Source organism: Neopsephotus bourkii, unplaced genomic scaffold, assembly GCF_033783945.1.
Source record: "Neopsephotus bourkii isolate Nb327-2 ecotype Australia unplaced genomic scaffold, CSIRO-AGI_Nbou_v1 NB_1287, whole genome shotgun sequence".
In the NCBI taxonomy this organism is placed as follows: domain Eukaryota; kingdom Metazoa; phylum Chordata; class Aves; order Psittaciformes; family Psittacidae; genus Neopsephotus; species Neopsephotus bourkii.
Window position 1 is genome coordinate 941,050 of NW_026901771.1, and position 18,984 is coordinate 960,033.

An 18,984-nucleotide genomic window follows, 5' to 3' on the forward strand; every position below is an offset into this window, starting at 1 on the left:
GACACCAGTTGAGGCAGCAGACTGAAGGCTCCTTCAGCACACATGAAACTAGGTTAGTTTTCCAGTTCCATGACAGAAAATTGCTTCTTTGAGCCAAGGAGCAGTACAGGCCATCTTTTGGAAAGCAGAGGCAGAATGTGCCCTCCACCCCACACTCTGAAGCAATCAATCGCTTACTTTTGGTCAAAAGTGAAGGACAAACCCAAAAACATGCTTATAAATTGGAATTACAGAAATACCAGATTGTAGTGAGGGGAGCATAAGGTACTGAGTTGCTCTTCCCTCCCTTGACCCTGGCTTGGCCATGCAGGGTTTAATTAGGGCCTGCAGTATAGGGTTATCAGTCCGAACACTGGGAGTGGTGTATGAACAATCTTTCACGTCCTATGAGCTCTGAGTGAAGAAGGCTCACACAACTGTTCCAGTTAAGCAGTAAGCAGAGATGCAGTCTTTTTAACTGCATTTGATAACTGCAGCAGCACAGGAAGTTGCAGCAGTCACTTTTACAGAACTGGGAACAATTTTGGCAACTGAATACATCACAGAAAAAGAGACCAGGGTTTAGTTTATATGTGTACCTGCTTGTTGCGCATTTTAAGTAATTTCAGTCTGTGCTGCAGACCTAGAACCAGTCCGACTGCTACAACAGACTACCTAAGTGCATTCCTAGCCACTGTGCCCCATCTAAACAATGTGCCATCTTCCCAAATCCCAGCTGCTTCAGTTACCTAAGTGACAGATGGATTTCAGACTTTCCCTCAACACTGTGCTCCACCAAACTGCCCACTTAATAACTGGAGTTGCTGTGAACACCCTTGATGGTGTTTATTAGACTTTTCTTCACACATTAGCTGTAACTCCCAAGAGGATTTATCTCTTGGAGTCCAAGAAAGGAGCGGGGGGTCAGAAAAACACTCCGCAGGCGCTGGATACAGAGGATCAAAGGGATGCTCGTCGTCTGTGTGCGACTCCTGCCCGGTGCAGGCGACAGACGCCCGGACACAGCGGACATGTTAAAAAGCAAAGCTGCCGCAGAACACGTGGGTCCCTTCTTTCAACCTCGTCTCCCCTCACAGGCCGGCACCTGACGGCTCAGCCCCCCGAGCTCGCCGGAAGGAGCGGGGCTGCTGAGGGCAGGCTGGGAGGCGGAGCTCGGCCTCGCCGGGGAAGGGATTGGCGGGGCGGTGGTTTCCTCGGCAACGGTTCAGGCGGCGGTGGTTGCTGGCGGCCGGGCCTGGCCGACATCTCGCTGCGCCGAGGTCTGTGCTGCGGCCGCGGGGAAGCCGGAGGTGCCGGGTGCTGCTTGGGCGGCCCTGGCCTTCTGTCTGGGAGCTGTGGGCGACGGGACTCGCACCTCCTGCCGGTTGCTGCGGCAGGCGGGGGTGGCCTTGCCTGGTAAGGTTCGGGGCCTCGGGGAATGAGCGCCCGCTGCCATGGGTGCTGTAGAGGGGGGCTCGGCCCAGGGAAGGGGAGCCCCATCGTGAGCAGCCCGGCCGCGATTGCGGCCTCCCCGGGGCTTCGCTGCTCCGGTCCCATGCGCTGCGGGGAGGGGGGGACGGGACGTGCTGGGCCGCGGGTACCGAGTGCGGTGGGACTTGGTGGTCCTGAGGAACAAAACAAAGTATGGCTAGAGTTTTAAATGATGCTGATCGAAAAGAGCCTTCTGTGGGTGGCTTGGGCAGCCTTGGTCTCTCATCGTTTTAATTTGAATTAGATGGACTTCTAGTGTCGTTTAGTTTGGAAGGGGCCTCTGCCTCAAACCCTCAAACCCCACGGTGTGTGTAGCACTCTACGGACTGAGGCTTTCGGCGCAGCGTGCCCGATAATGGGGGTGGGTGGTGGGTTGCGATGTCTTGATCTGAGCAGGCTGTGCCCGGCCGAGCATCCCGCAAGGGAGGGGTGTGCAGGAGGTCACCGCTTCTCGGCACGCTGGACATCCCTGGCTTGTTTTCAGGAGGCTGGCTGCCTGGTTAGTCACAAGTGATAATCACTGGTGCCTCAGACAGATATAAGTTCGTGGGGTTTGATAACGAGTTCCTGGACCGGACTCTTTGTCTTAAATGATTTTAGGATATGGCTAATATATGCTATATAGCACAGTAGGCTAAACATGAGCTGGCAGGAAAAGGAACCTGTGCCAGCGTAACTGCTGTAACCTCATAGCTGAGGAAAAGAATGGGAGAAAAGGGACGGGGAAGGTAGTCAAGGGTACATTTTTCCTGCTGTATCCTTAAATAATGACTTTGCCAACTGTTTTGGAAAACTGCTAGAAAAAAAATGGCTGTGGTTAAAACGCTGCTAGAAACTTATCAAAGTACGTGTATTTGGGCTTTTAGGTTTGAAAGTGAAGTCCTGGTAGTATCTTTTAAGTGCTTACATTGTCTCCTTTTTCATTTTAAGAGTACTTGCGAGGTATTTTTCTGGACCTTATAATCTAGACTGTCTAGCTAAGTCTCTTGATTGGACTAGAAAGTAGTGTGTCTTGGAGCAGGGTTTTGTCAGGTTAATTTGCTAATAAACAGTAAGCCTTAATCTGCCTCCAGAGTTGTATATTAAAAAGGGAGTGGGGCATAAAACACAGGGAGTTAGAAGAAAAATAATTGCTATTTTTTCTTTGAAGGAATTGCTATAACTAATATTGGGTTTGTTTAAGCCAGTGACAGCAGTGTGTGCTGTTACATACATAGCCATTCTTTACATCACTCCCAGTCTTGAATCAAAATCAGTAGATAAAACCTTCAAAAGGATCTGTATTAAAAAGGAAAACAAAATCATAGTGTAAACAAAGGTGATGGCTTATGGGATTTTATTAAATTCAAAGATTTTAAAATTATTTCTATTAAAATGCGTAAATAATCATTTTAAAATCAGTTACTGAAGAAGTGAGACCAAATGTTTGTTATTGACCTTTTTTCCTCTTCCTCCTCCTACTATGATTTCTGGGGTAATTAACACCACAGTTGGAGTTGTCCGCTGCTGTGTGTTTTGTCTTTATTGATGGAAGACCCAGCTTTCACCACTGCACAAAAATCCTCAGGCATTCATTAAATGCTTTACTATTGAATGTGTCACAAGTATTTCAGCTGTTTGATTGCTGAAATTACAATAGACAAAGGTTATCTTCTTTGCCAAGTATGTTCAGCCAGGTACTGCAAGGGGATGCATGATGTAAGCAGCTTGGAATACACTACTGCCAGGTAACTTCAGTCAGTGTCTGGGCAGGAGCAGGAGCTTGGCATCTACTTGACATGAGGGTGAATGTTACTGAGTCTGGCTTCATGTCTGTTGGATCTGTTATAAACAGTTTCTATTTGTAGTGAATGGGTTCCTAATTTATACATGTTAATATCAGCAAAGCCCATTACAATTAGAGTTTGAATTGAATTGACAGAAGGTACTTGATTTGCTTCAGGGTTCAGTAAATGATGTAGCAGGTGTTTAGAAGAGAAACACTGTTTTGCTTTGTTGTCTAAATTATGAAGACTGACTGGACTACTGATAGTTTGAAGTAAAACGCAGTGGTCTTCCTTTGATTTCAGTTTGGTAGAAGGCAGGGAGGAGTTGCTGTTGTGCTCCTCCTATTTGGACTGCTCAGCATCCATGCAATATTTCTACCCAGTGAATCAAGGACATTGTATTATATAGGCAGGGCTATAAACAGCCAATCTACTTTTGTATCAAGGCCTCTTCACTATAATCAGCTTACACTCCATTTGCTTAGTATACCAAGCAAACCTGCTGTGACAGTGTTTGTGTAGTGTCTTATTTGCTCTGTTCTTTAAAAAGTTTAATGACTGCTTAGCCACATGCCCACCTACTGTGCTGGCACAGCTGTACATGTTATGGTTTTGCAACAGCCATTTCCTTCTCTGATTTTCTGAACAACAGGTGATCCCTGTGTATTTGAGCCAGAACTATGGGCTTGTTTGACAAGCTAGCAGGATGGCTCGGGCTGAAGAAAAAGGAGGTTCATGTTTTGTGCCTTGGCTTGGACAATAGCGGCAAAACAACGATCATAAATAAACTTAAGCCTTCAAATGTAAGTAGCCTACTTAGTTCACTATTGCTGTTTTTACTGCAGAGTTGATGTTTGTTTAAATTGGTTTTGCATGCTGTTATACTAAATGTGACCTTGGAAAGATACAAAGAGGTTTTTGATTTAGTACAGTGGAATAAATACCTTTTAAGGATTTCTAACTACTTAAAACTAAATGTAAGCATCCGTGTCCATATCATGAATACATTTCCCAAAAAACACTGTTAATACAGCACGTTTTTTCTAAGATCACTAAATAAGGAAGAGTTGATGATGGCTGAAATCAGCTTCTGAAACAGTTTTCTTAGGTCACTTGAACAATTGCTATAGGATTGCAGTTACGAGTGATGTGTTGAACATTTGTGATTAATACAGTTGTGTAACATGTCTACATTTATCATGTTTATTTTAGTATCTCCTGAGAAATAGTAAGTCTATAATAAATAATAAATGTGAAGATGCACACTTATTAGTGACTTCAGCATTTTTAAAGCGGAATAGCTTTCAAAATAAGTAGCATGTATACTTGCAGTCCATTCATCCAATGAAAAGTGCCTCAGCCCACTAAGAGTGAATAATAATCTGAGCAAAGTTTGAAGTAGGATTACCTTGTTTCTGAGTACGTTTATGGAATAGAAATAGATTAATTTTGACGGACATGTTCAAAGCCAGGGGCTTGTGCATCTTGGTTATTATGCATTTAGGAAACCGTGATTTTTGCTGTTTACATCAGGACACAGCATTTATTGTTTTAGTTTCCATTGACCTTTTCCTGAAGAGTACCACTGGAAATTGATTAAAAAATGTACTGTAGTAAAGAGTCTGCTATTCTTCCATTCCTGGCAATTATTCTTCCACTGAAAATTAAAGAGTTTTATAAACAAAGACTATAAACTATTTGTTATCTACTGCCAGTCATTTGGCGGAAATGTGCAATTTGTACCAGGCAAAAAATCATACATTTGTGTAATTTTTGAGACCTTTGTTGTAGCACGGTTTTTATGTTGTGTCTTAAGCAGTAAAGGATTCCTAACTAGAGCTGAATACAGCCTTTAAGATTTATCACAATAATGGGTATTAGAGAAGGTCCCAAGGGAATTACACTAGTAGAATAAAGGCAATTTGTTTGCTTTCCTGTAAATCGTATAATGCAAATTTACTTCTGAATGTTTTAATTTAATGTGATGCTTTAGGAGGGTACAGCTTGTGTGAGTCCCATCCTTGCAAGACATGACAAATTATCTAATGTGCAACAAACGTCATTTGATCAGACTTGATTAAATTGATTATTATTAGAAAGTTCAATGGACAGACGATTTTGAGCTCTAGATCAACCCAGTCTTAAGAAGAGCTACTACTTTGCCTTGGGAGCAATATGTTAGGTGTCTGGCAAATACAGGTGTTTCTCCAGGGCCTAATAAATAAATTTTAAATAAATGTTAAAGAAGTAACATTTCTTCTACTCTGCACAAAATTTTTCCTTGGGAACAGGAACTTTTGACTAAACTGTTTACAATGGTGAAATGCCAATTTCATAAGGAAGCTGCAGGTGAACAAGCTAAGTTTGCTTCAGTTATATGCAAAATGTCAATTGCTTATAGATAGCATGTTTAATAAGGGGCTCTGGAATGTGTAATGAAGGATTGCATGTCACTTTTTCAGGTAGCTCTATAATCTAAGAAATGTTGCCTGTCTCCCTACTCAATATTGATGCTTCTTAAAAGAGTTACTCTGTTGTTCCAACTTAACTGATGGGCACTTTGCTAGCTCAGCAGTAAACCTGGTTATCAGACAGATCTCTTAATAATGCTTTATGGTTTGGCTATAATTATGGTAAATGATGATTTCTTCCAGTGCTCTAATAGCTTGAATTCATCTATGGTTAAGCCATTTTATAACATCTGCTGTATAATTCCCAATGTCTAATAAACTCCTCTAGCCTGTAGACAGAAGCTGTGAGTGTGGCCAATCTAATGTCTTCATAGAATTATAGCCTCTTTTATGTAAGAGGCTTGGGGTGTTGTGCAGACGTGTTTGGGTTGACATTGTGGTTTCCAGACTGCACAAAAACTTTGACCTCAGTCATATTCTTCAAGCTGATAACTTCCATGTTAGCCTATCTTCTATTTATTTCACAGGTAATATCCCCATATATGCGTGCACACAGGCTAATGTAAAGGGTAGAATTTCATTCTTAATGGTAAAGTGTTTTCAGTGCTATTGTCCGATAGCATTCACTGTATTTCCTAGAAAATACAAAACATTGCGTTTGAATTACAGTACTTTTCTGGGAACTTTTTTAATATAAAGCATCTGAATCTGTAGAAAGGCTTTGTATTGCACAGTTGGGGGAAAAATAGTTCTGTAAATGTATTCATGTTTCAAATATATTTAAATATTTACATTTTTCAATTTGATCATAAAACTTACACTTTCTTTCTTTTAAAGGCTCAAACTCAGGACATCGTTCCAACAATAGGATTCAATATAGAGAAATTCAAGACTTCGAGGTAGTACTTTCATTTTCTTCATTTAGGAGTAGTAATTAATACGTAATATTTGGACTTAATTAGCTCTTCCAGTGGCATGTAATGGAGTACAATGTATGGTGCTACAGTAACATTACATGCCATTTGGTGAAACATTGTAGTACCCAGGAGTCAGAATCACGATCCAGGACTGACAGTGTTAGAATATATTCTATCTTTTGTGCTGCTATAAAACTGTGTATAGTTTTTGCAATAGTTTGTATGAGCATCTGATTTCTGTCTGTTAACAATTTCAGAATAGGCATTGTTACAGTTTTGGGGAGAGACAGTTGCTCAGATGGTAACCTATATTTCATTAAGCACTCTCACTGGAGGGAGTCTGAGGGATTGTAGTTTAATCTCATTAAATGAAAAATGGTGGCTACAGTGTTAGCAATGGAAAGAATGCAGGGGCAAAGGTCAGGAAAAGGAGGAAGAAATCATTAGTTAAATAAAAGCTTAAGATTTAGAAAAGGAATGTTGTGAGACAAAGATACTTCAAGGAGGTAACATTAGCTATTATTTTATTTTTCTGTAGCCTTAACAGTGTGTTTTTAATGGGTGCAGTACATCTTCAAACCAAGTAGCGTGCCCAACTGGATGATAGATGTGCAAGAAAACTGTTTATTCCTTGGGCTGATGTGTGGGACAGATAGGGTTCATGTTTTTATAGGAGGCTCAACAGCTTATATTCTGTCTCAGTAAAGCACATCAGACAGTTTGGGGTTTGGCTACATAAATCAATTAATATTGCTTTCCTTTGTTCTGATCCTGTAGTAGGACAGGTGAACTGCAAATACACCACGTAGCACGATGGATACTGACGTGATAAAAAAGAGCCCAAATGGGATCTTATTTTGTGTTTGATGTAACTTTCCATAATCGTTTTAGTTCTTTTATTCAGAGAATAAACAATCATATTTTCCATTGTGAAATATTTCTCTAACATGACCACAAAACTGGGTAGGATATTTGGAAAGCAGATAGAGTAACCTGAGTCCATTTGGGAATCTTTATCAGGAGTTAAGCTGATCTGTGGGTTTTTTCTGCCAGGGTAGCAAAGAAAATAGTTTGGTTTTGGGTTTTGTTCTTTGCCTCATACACCTTTTCTTGTCTTCTTTTGCAGTTTGTCTTTCACAGTGTTTGATATGTCAGGTCAAGGGAGATACAGAAATCTATGGGAACATTACTACAAGTAAGCTTATAATTTATTTTAAAGCACTGGTGTTCATATTAGGTGGTGTATGTTAACTAAACAGCAGGATGATATCTAGTGGTTAGAAATGATACAGAGAAGACTTGCATGTGGTGTTTAACAGAAGGTCGTTCTGGATAAGTAAAACTTTCTGTTCTAAAAAGATGATAATTGCTATGTGCTGTTAATCAGCATCATTTTGGGGACATCTTGTTGACTTAAAGATTAGCTGATGATCCCATAGTAGAGATGGGATTTAGATGTTGAAAATCAATCCTCTAAGGAAGCACCAAGATGAGTTAGGTTTCCAGTTTTTCTGTTCTTCTATAGGTTGGTGACCTAAGACTCAAAATGTTTTGGCTGAAGGCTGAGCATTTTAGAAGTGTGGGAAACTAGCCTTAGAGGAAGAGGCACATGTAGCTAATAACTTAACCAAGTATTCTTAGATGTTAGTTATTATGTAGGATATTCACTGTATTTTATAACGCTATGGTATTCCTTGTGATAATAGACATCATTTTCTGGTTTCCTGGATTCTCATGAAGTTTGAGTCTTCATTTATGTTGTCTCATTGTTATTCTGTAATATAGATGGTGGTCTAAATAAGGTGAACAACAGTAAGCCATGCAAAAATACCTGGGTGAAACAGAATGGATAAATTCTGAAGATTGCAATATAGATTAAATACGAATATTTAACATGATAGAGTTTAAAGTATTCTTTAATTGAGGGTAAAAACTTCATCTCCTTTCTGTGCAAAATATGTGTTAGCAATTTGAAAACTTCCTGTGTGGGTGGGAGATTTTCATTGTTCAAAAGTGTTAGATGTATGTCTTCCAAATCTTTCAGTTTTCAGTAACTGATGCCCTTAGGCTGCTCTCAAAATGCCACTCAGGTGCTTCATAACAAATTTTTTTCCTGACTCCTGTATTTAATGCAGTAACTTTTCCTTTGTGTGGCATAAACAGTTTATTTCATCCTAACAGTAAGGAAGTTTCTTTGGTAATGCTGACAGTGAAATGTGCACCTGTATCCACCTGTTTGTGATCTACTGCAGTGGACACATATTTAACTTCTATGAATAATATAAAACTAATAATGTGTTGTTCAGTTTGTAAAGTTAAGCAAGATCTAATGTTGCAAGTATTGCAAAATGTCAGTCAGATCTGATCAAGTGTCTTAAGTAGGTGCTTTGGAGTACTTGCAGCTTGGCCTTTTCTTCTGTTTGGCTTGACGCTATCTTATAGGATGTCCTCAAAGTACACTTGTCTTAAATATATGTAACTGGTGTTGTGTTCCCATTATGGTTACTTGTTTGTGAAGTTATTTTTTGGTAGTAAATACATGCCAGGACTCCCAATTCCTCTAGAAAAAATACTGTATGCTCATAAATATTACTTAGGCATTTTCAACTAATACTCAGAAGCTTTACTGGGTGTCAGAGTTCTTCTGTACTCCAGGAAAGAAGGGGGGGGGGAAGGGGAAGGGAGTGTAAATAATGTATATGTAATTGTCTCTCAGGGAAATATAAGGAGAAATTAATAATACATTAAAATGTGATTTAGAAATATTTTGGGGGGTGTTTATAACTGTTCATCTGAATTAGTCTTTATTTTGCTTTCAGGTAAGTTACAATAAATGGAACATCAAGTCATAAAATATCATATATACTCCGAAATAATGAGTAGAATAGTCAAGGGGAAATTGTTTTAAACTGAAAGAGGGTAGATTTAGGTTAGATATTAGGAATAAGTTTTTCACTATGAAGGTGGTGAGACCCTGGAACAGGTTGCCCAAAAGAAGTTGTGGCTGCCTCATCCCTGGCAGTGTTCAAGGCCAGGTTGGACACGGCTTTGAGCAGCCTGGTCTAGTGGAAGATATCTCTGCCTGTGACAGCAGGGTTGGAAGTAGATGATCTTTAAGTTCCTTTCCAACCCAAACCATTCTGTGATTCTATTACATGGTGTTTAGGAGCTGACCGCTAAGCTGTGGTCATGTTGGCAGCAAGATGTCTTGATTAGAAATGGAAGTTTTTACCCATTATTCAAAGAAAACACAGATCCTGTTCATGCAGACTTTTGTAAGTTACATTAATCCGCATATGCCTTGTTGTTAAACAGCTATGGACACATGCTTTTTTTCCCTAGAAAGGTAATTAACCTTTCTCTCACTAAACTTAGTGTAGTGAACTTAAATAGTGCAGGAAATGAAGAATTTCTACAAAACCCCATCTTTAGATTTCCTGTGTCTGACCACAGGGTCAGAATAGCGGTTGATTACGTTTACAGAGGTCATTTTTCAGCCTCAGAAGTGAAATGAAGCTCTTCTGAAAGGCCTGTATAGACTCATCCTTTTATAAGCTACACGGCTAAAACCTCGTGTCGCAAAAAATTAAGCAGGTTACCAAAAGACTGAATTTTGGAAATAAGAATGGATTCAAATGTCAGTGGTAAATACCAACAAAATTTACAGGGGGGGAAATCTCAGGTTTGGGTTTTTTTTGGTGTTTCTTCTGAAGCCTTTCCTTAATCAGTTTAAGAGAACCTATAATTTGCCTCTTTGCTTTTTTTATGTCATGCAGAGAAGGCCAAGCCATTATTTTTGTCATTGATAGCAGTGACAAATTAAGAATGGTTGTGGCCAAAGAAGAACTTGACGCCCTTCTGAATCATCCAGGTGAGGAGGCTTTTTTCCTCTTCTCTTTCCGTATTTCTTATGTTGTCTTAAGCCCTTTTCTGACACATTCTGCATTCTGAGTAATATGCAAATATTTTAGTCACCATGAATACTAGAACAATAATAGCCTCCAGTAAGTTCACATTTACAAACTGATCATACTTCAGTTGGCTACCCTGGGTTGGATTGGTCTCATTAATCAATATAGCTCAAAAGTTGCATTGTTGAGAGGAAGAATAGACTTTGACCCTTTGGAAGCTGAAAAGCCTGTATGTGATGATCAACACATACAAAAAAGTATCTCTCTGCCTGGAGTTTTCATGAAGAAAGCTAATTCTTTTAATGTAACTTTTATTTTCTTTTTTTATCTTCATTATCATTTTAAAGTATTATTACACTAGCCAGAAATAAGGAGAGGTAATTATACCAGTCAGTTTCAATTGCCAGTAACAGGATACAAGGGATGGAAGAAGATATGAGATACGACCAGGGGAGTGGGTTTAGGGGTTTGGTGTGGTTTGGTTTTTTACATGAAGCTACACTTTTTGAATCAAGTTCTGAGATTAGTCAATGCTTTGCTTCTCTGCCCTCCCCTGTAGCAAACATTACTGGAATGGTTTTTGTAAGCAGTATGCAAATTTGACTTTCAGCACTTTAGGTAGTTGCTCTAACCAGATTATAAAACTACATAAAGGAAATTTAAAAGTTAAATAAGCCTGTAGTTTTTATTTGTTGAGCTGGTAGAGCTTTAATTTCTGGGGCTACCATGCTGAAAGTAAGACAGGAGAAGCTGACTTGCATTTGTAACCTACTGGTAAGGGCAGTTATATTACTGTGTTTGTATTTTCCATGAAGACTGCATATAGCACATTAGTTCATCAATAAAGATGCTGTAACAGAGGTGTGTGTGAGAGCTGGCTGGACTCTCTCAATTTCATGTTCAAGGGTATGGGTCATTTCAAGTGCAGACATTGAAAGACAGACTTGCAAAGGTGAAAGGGGAGGATGAGTTCATCCAAAGGCTGTAGGTGGATTAGATAGAGGCCAGGGAGCTTTGTACCAAAACAGATATCAACCACAGTAGTAAAAGGTGATTCTGTTGGTAAAATGGAAGCTGCATAAGACCAAGTGTGGGAGGCTGAGAGTGCTGTAATAAGTTACTGGCTTATTAGAAGGCAAAAGAGTGAAAATGTCAAGACTGAGGAGATGCAAGCTTAGGCGGGGCTTATTATTTAGGCGTTAAGAGGTTCTTAACGCTGATCTAGCAGGTCAGCGCAGTTCAGTTGTTCATGTGTTTGTGTCTTTTAGTTCTGAAAGTCTGTGGCTATGGCCACCTAGTATATTCCCTAGGACCAGGGAGGGGCAGTTGTGTATTTCTGCCTTGGAATAGCTCAGCCCAAATGCAGCATTATTATATTTCTAATTTCAATAGGTCACACCTAAGAGAACCACAGAGAAGAAAAAGTTCTTCTAGTAGTAATGTTTGATTAAAGTAGCTGTTAACTGAATCAATATATAACTGGGCTACTATACCTAAATTTTTATTTGTATTACTGTTCAGCATCCTGCACACCCTACTTTCTCCCAGCCTATGCTTCTGCCTCTGTGAACCTCTTGCGGTGAATTGCATTTACATGGTTACTTAAGCTTTAAATGGATGCAGGGTAACAAGCTTGATTCAGTTCCTGTGTGAAAATCTTAACAATCCTTTAGAAAAACAGTTCCCTCTCTTTTTGCCAGACTTTGCCTGAGCTTGTCAGGTGAAAGGGAATGTGTACTGCAAAGCATTAATGGGCATAATGTACTGGCTGGGACTCTTGTAAATCAGAACTAGGTATTATTACTTACATAAGTTACAATGCACTTTACAAGTAACAGTTTGTTTGATGATCATTGTTATTTTTATATCAAACACCGTTCTTCAGCATGGAGTCTGTAGATGGGAGATGTAGATTACGTGTTTTACTTGGAGATGGTAAGACCATAGATTACTTGGTTTAGATACTGACTCTTGGGTCACCTGACCTCCAGCACATGCTTCTAAAGCAAACTGACATTTCTGTACATTTGACATTCTTTGCATAAAATTATACATCACACATATCTAATCTGTGGGGGGGATTATTTTTAATGTGTTAACTCAGAACTGCTTGCAAGTAGAAAATTTTACTTTCCATTAATAAGTATAAAAAGGGGTGGGGGAATACTGTACAGTAAGAAACAAGGTGATAAGGTAGGACATAATGTCAATTTCTGTGACCACCACTTTATTTAGGAAACGTCTTTAAGTGTACATTTTTGAGAGTACACTTATGTGAATAGGTTGGTGCCCCCTTTTAATTGCTTCAAAAAAAACCAATGTATTCCTTGATTAACTTGGCTATTTGTATATATGTTGTCAACTAATTTCTGTCAATTTATCTATAACCTGAAACTTGTGGGTACTAGGGTTCATTTAATGATATGATAGATTAATGCAGAAGTTTTAATCAGTTGAACAAAAGCTGTTCAACTGTGGAAACAAAACAGATTTAATGATACTTTGTGCTGTATTTTGAGGTCTGGCTTTTGTGCTAGATGATATCAGAAGATAAAATAGCCCCAGACAGGGTAAATTGTCGTGAAAATTGTGAGCGCTTTGGTCAGCATTTCTGATCTCTGTGTCTGGGTAGACAGTGTTATCTGCACTGATTTTTATGGAAAGGTTCAGTAGGGGGGTTGAAAAAAACATAATTGGGAAGGCTCAAACTATATCAGTGCTGAGTCTGTTAGGGTTTTGTTTTGTTGGGTTTTTATGTTGTCCCGTCATGTCGTGTCCCACCACTCCCCCTGCAGGGACAGCTGGCTTATGGCTGATGTTCTTAAATAAATCCTTAGCTTGTTCCTTTATGAAATAACCTTTGCTTTTTACTATTTAAGAAGGAGCCAGTATAACAATTTTCAGGGGCTGGGGAGTGTTAATTTCCCTTCAAAGATTGATTGATAGACTCAAATCTAGATTTTCTAGATTTTTCTAATCCTGTATTTCCTCCTTTGTTTGAATAATAATCTTACAGTTAGTATTGGCGCTGGCAGTTTCACATCTGTCAGTTTGAAGACGGTATACTTTGTCTCCTTCCAATGACTCTTTAGTCTTTCATGGTAATCAGTGAAGCTTGTGCTTTTGAATGTGTATGCCAGATATTGATAGTGGACTTCATTTGGTCTGTAGTTCTCACTGCTAGCTGAGAAGAGCTCCTGAAAAGTAAGTTCAAGTGAAGATAGGATAAGAGATGTCCAGACATGTGCATGTTTTCCTATCTTACTAATTTTATGAAGTCATGGATGTTCTTCAGGATGCAAAATGATAAGTCAGACTACCTGCAACTATTGTTGTGAGGTTATGAATGAACACAAATCATTTTTCTATCCATTTTACACATCCAGTCCTCACCAAGCAGAGATGTGTGATATTTGTAGGCAGTTATTTGATCTCCTGTTCCTCAGCTGCACCAGCAATTTATACCTACAGCTGTAAATGTAAGTATAAGGTAGGGGGAAAGGGGGTGGAAGATCCCAAAGACTCCAAGAAAGTTTGTGAGCATTCTTGAAGCATGCTTCAGAGGCCAAGTGACCCAACAGTATTCAACTTGGTAGGATACAACCATCAGAGAATTGCAGTTACAGGTGAGCAAATATCTTCCTGTACTGTTTGTAGCTTATTAGATGCAGAGATTAACAAGTGTTGCATAATGCCATGCTAGTTCTATTTCTGCTCATGTCTAGATATAAAGCACCGTCGACTGCCTATTCTCTTCTTTGCTAACAAGATGGACCTCAGGGATGCAGTGTCCTCTGTGAAAGTATCTCAGTTATTGTCATTAGAAAACATCAAAGACAAGCCCTGGCATATCTGGTAACTTTCCCTTTTGCTACCCTTTTATTGCTATTACTTTTTACATTCATGTTTCAGCTCTACCATGCCACTCAGTATCATATAACATAAATTACATCAACTGGATAAACTGCTGTGTTGCCACATGTGGAAACTGTAGTAATACTAAAATACTTGCTATGAAACTTGTTTTAAACACATGATGTATTCATGTTGACTGTGACTTGATAAATTTTCACAATAGAACTGTTGCCCAAATAATGAAATGGAGAAATTCTACTAAAATCAGAAAGCAGTGTTCTTATGTGAAGAATAGCTGCTATTATTTTTTGCTGGGAAATTGAGTCTCAGTGTTTCTGTTATCAGTACTGCTTGCAGCTTTCAGAATATCAACAATTAAACCTTTAGAGATGTTATTTAACTCTCCAGATGCTTTAGTAAACTACTGCTGAAAGGCCATTTAGTAAACTGTTCTCATGTGAACTCAGAGGGACACCATGCTCTGTACTGTATAATGTTTGAGGGATTTTTAGTTGTGGGCTAAATGTGTGGCCATTTAGTAAACTGTTCTCATGTGAACTCAGAGGGACACCATGCTCTGTATTGTATAATGTTTAAGGGATTTTTAGTTGTGGGAGCTACTGTCTTCTTTCTGAAGGATGTAAGTTTTCATGTCAATAGAGGGCTTTTGTGCCAGTGTTCACAAGGAAGAAAAAAAACCCTTTTGTTAGAAGTGTTTTATAGAAGTTATATTTTTGTCTCATTGAAGCCCTCAGATGCTATAATTAGAAGTGAAATCAGCAGCTAAATGCTGTTGAAAACTACAGTTTTCATTTATGCCCTTTTAATATTAAACTTGATTACCTGTGCATTGTTTTGGGGTCACTGCTTTTTGTCTGATGAATTCTGAAGATCTTTGGAAGGTAATCTTATAACTGACTGCAGTAACAGTCTAGATTCAATGCAGTGCTAGTTTTCATTAGCTGAAGAAGCACGGTTACATCCCTGTGATTCAAGAGGTAGATTTATACTCTTCTTGGTATAGCTTAATATTGTATATATTAACTGACACTCCTAGGGTTGCTGTTACAATGAAGTGTACTATACTTTCTTCTCCCCATATTCCAGCATCCTCTCTGTGCATAGGAACTGCACGGAAAGATGCTTTGACTCGATGATCTTAAAAGTAATTTCCAACCTCAATTATTGTATGATTCATCGCTGTTGTTGTAGGTACTAAACATTTTTTATACCATAATCTGAGCAGGGAGTTACCTAAATGGAGGTGCTGCAGAACAAGTTGGCTGCCTTGTGGGGGACCTCTTTCAGAACCCTTCATGTTCTAGGAATAATTCCTCTACCTTGAAACTGAAATTAAAATAGATCACATCTTGAAATGGTGTTTCCATATTTATCTGTAGGGTACTCTAGAATATATCATTCAAGAAGCAGCCTTCTCCGTGTGAAGAAAACTTAACTGTATTTGATGTTACTTTGCAGTTCTGCAAATTACAAGTATAGTGATAACTGCACTAAACCCAGTATTTTTACAATGTTTTCATAATTTGATTTTTTTTCTCTTTCAGTGCCAGTGATGCTCTTAAAGGGGAAGGATTACAAGAAGGTGTAGATTGGCTCCAAGGTATATCCTATGTAATTCTCTTCCTCTGCTTTCATTCTGTTAAGCTTTTTCATTTTGTAAGGGTTTTTTTTCTTTATTATTTCATTTGTTTTCTTTCTGTCCATTTCTGCTGTCAGATCAAATTACACAGTGAGTACTGATGCTCCATCTCGTATTTGCCTTTCATTTACCTCCTTAACATACACGAAAGATCATGTCCGTTTCTCTGACAAAAGCATGTACTTTTACTCTAGTGCCAAAATAAGAACAGCTTACATTGCAACTATCCCAGAATATGCAGACATTCATAACTACATAGAAAATACCAGATCCAGCCTAGAGGATGTATTACAAGTTTTTAATAACAAACTTGGTATGAATGCTGTATATCCTTCTAGTTGTATGTTGGTAAGGGTCTGGTCCCTTTTGTCCCCCCATGTACTGCTAAATACATAGATTAGCGAATTGTGGTGTTGTTTTGGTAGACTCATTCTAATTTTAGCTGCCTAAATTTCGTTGCTTACATTGTGTATGTGTACTAGGTAGTGCAGTATAAGCTGAATCTGCAAAAGTTTCTCTGTACTGGCCTGTTCTGTGCTGTGGCAGCCGCTAGATGTCAGCGATGTTCCAGAGTCAGTGCCACTAAACTCTTCCTTCAAAATGCAGCTGAACAACCATCCAGCGTTGCCTGTGTTTTAACATACCTTCATTTATCTATTGATACCAGACAGCCCTTTGTACTTAGCATCCTCACTGCTAATTAGAGATGGTTTGTTTTTACTGTGTTATTACAGACTAAAGAAAACATTCGGTCCAGTTTTGAGAGGAAGGGACCAAAAATAGTCTTTTTATAAAGAGAAAGAGATTTAATGCCCTACAGAAGGCCGGTGATTCATTCCCCACCATCTAAAAGTCTTCTGTCATGGGCAACCAGCATCTTACTGCTGAGTTTCCTTCACTGTGTATCCTGTTATATTTTGTCAGAAAACATTCAAGTTGCATATATGGATTTTTAAGCACAGTAAGCAGGTGATTCTGCTGTCACACACATAGCTCTTCATAGCTATTCACTTCTCATGGGTTGTTAAACTTCATTTTCTGAGCTGGAATTCTTCATGGATGGGCTTTATCTGAAAGTTTCCTTTAACTCAGCTCAGTGTCCTTAGCTTAAAAGGAGTTGGGTTTAAACCGTATTGTTGCCTAAGCATGTGCAGTTTGGCACTTACTTACACTTTTAATGAATGGAAACTTTGCTATTGCAAGAACTATGATTTTTCTCCACATTCCTAGACCACGAGATGGAAAAAAATGAAATAACTCTTAAGTTATAAAGGTCCCTAAACCACTGCCTGTGGATGCCATAGAATTCAATGGAAGAAATAACACCTTAATGAATGGTTAATGGTTTGATGAATGCTCAGTTCTCCCTGTAAGCAGCCAGGCTTTCCTTAGTTGGGTCCTTGCAGACCCTACTGGTAGTTCACAGATTTGGGGCAGCAGGGGCAGAAGGGTTTACATTTATTTCCCCCAGCCTAGTGAAAGCTAAGTTTGCATATTTCCCTGTTTTTGTAATGCAACAACACACCATCAGTAGGGTAAAGCAAACCTGTCTCACAACAGCCTAAACCCAGCTCACGTTCCCTGTTAGTGGGATGAATTGTGCTGATTTGCACATTTTGTAATGGGGATGTGGTATATTTATGCTAACTAAGGAAGTGTTTGATGTGAACTGAAGAGTGGCAATCAGGCATCAGTATGGAGAAGTGTGGCTACTGAGAGCAAGGAAGTTGTCATGCAAGTTATTAAAAACCAAGCTTTACATCCTTTGCTGTTGGGGAGTTGGTTCATGTTCAGTTACGTGGAAGCTGAAAAGTGTACAGGGAGTTAAAATAAAGTAAACTTCTAGGCCTTATTCTCATAAAAGTTATCCAATAAGCCCAAAAAGAAAAGATAAAAGTTATGTGGTGAAGTCTTCCTGTTTAATTAGCAACATTCAGGAGAAACAACTTTGCTGTGGAGGAATTTTGGAAGAGGATGAGAGACCAAGTTGAAAACAACTGCATTGTCCCCCATTCTTGTTACTACACCAAAATATCTTTTGGTGTATGTCTGTAACCTGGACAATACTGGGTTATTTTGTTTTCAAGAAGCAAAATATAGCAAGAATTCATCTTGTATTAAGATTAGCCATTTCTTTTTCTTAACAGATCAGATGCAAGCAAGGAAGACATGAGAGATAACTGAAAGATGGCGTTCTTTAACAAACTTTGTCATTAAGTGCACAAGTTCCTTGGAAAAGAATAATGATTTAGATAAAATTAGCAGTTCAGCTAAAATATACTCTGTTGACATGTTCCCTTTCAGTATCTTTTCCAGGAAAACTGAATGTAGACAACATAGCACCTCAGGTATGCACACTGATGAGCTGAATCTTGTGACTGGAGAGCATATATATTAAAAAGTATATATATTTCTGTTAAACATCTGCATTCATTTGAGTTTTAGGTAATAATCAGCTGTCGTGAAATGCCCCTCTGTTTTTTTGGGGGGCATTTGGGCACCTTTTGACCAAATGGGAATATTTATTTTCCTGAGAAAGAATAATCAGCACTTTCTGAAATACAGCTGCACGAGATACCTACTGATTTTAGGTGCCCATTTTTAGGTATTTCTGCATTTTTCTTATCGTAAAGTCTGATGTTGGGGTTTTAGTAACCATCTACAATAGGCTTCTAGAGGAATATTTCGATGCAAGATACAAGGATTTGAACGTTCAGTGTATTTGTTATAGATGATTGCAGATGTTTTTAAGGAACTGCTTTTAATGAAATGTTATAAATTGTTTCTGTAATATGCCATGGTTATATTTGCATTCAATAAAACTTTAAATATACAACATGCCATGTTAATTTTAAACTTATATATGTTCATTGATGGTCTTTATGTCTTAAAATTTTTGGTTTTCTGTTAGTTTCCTTTGGAATTTGTCCATTTTCCAATGGAAATAGCATTGTATAGTGTAATAAAATGGTATCTCCTTTTCCAAGTGCTTTA

General features: G+C 38.8%; 1 protein-coding gene across 2 annotated transcripts; it reads left to right on the top strand.

Annotated features, from left to right (window-relative positions):
• The first annotated feature begins 1,146 nt into the window (after positions 1–1,146).
• Positions 1,147–18,984, top strand: ARL6 (ADP ribosylation factor like GTPase 6). 2 transcript variants are annotated; one of them, XM_061365340.1, is made up of 8 exons: positions 1,147–1,259; positions 3,889–4,039; positions 6,485–6,546; positions 7,691–7,759; positions 10,341–10,435; positions 14,201–14,330; positions 15,896–15,951; positions 18,138–18,984. In XM_061365340.1, exons 2-8 carry the CDS (start codon positions 3,917–3,919, stop codon positions 18,161–18,163), a joined length of 561 nt encoding a protein of 186 aa, XP_061221324.1. In that variant the 5' UTR covers positions 1,147–1,259; positions 3,889–3,916; the 3' UTR covers positions 18,164–18,984. The 2 variants fall into 2 exon arrangements, with proteins under 2 accessions (XP_061221324.1, XP_061221323.1); XM_061365339.1 differs by having other exon boundaries at positions 1,191–1,395.

What these genes read in the sequence shown, in the direction of transcription:
- ARL6 (XM_061365340.1), top strand. Translation starts at nt 3,917, where the DNA reads ATGGGCTTGTTTGACAAGCTAGCAGGATGGCTCGGGCTGAAGAAAAAG. An exon ending in ATAAACTTAAGCCTTCAAAT is followed by an intron (nt 4,040 to 6,484) that starts GTAAGTAGCCTA and finishes TTTCTTTTAAAG; the next exon opens with GCTCAAACTCAGGACATCGT. An exon ending in CTATGGGAACATTACTACAA is followed by an intron (nt 7,760 to 10,340) that starts GTAAGCTTATAA and finishes TATGTCATGCAG; the next exon opens with AGAAGGCCAAGCCATTATTT.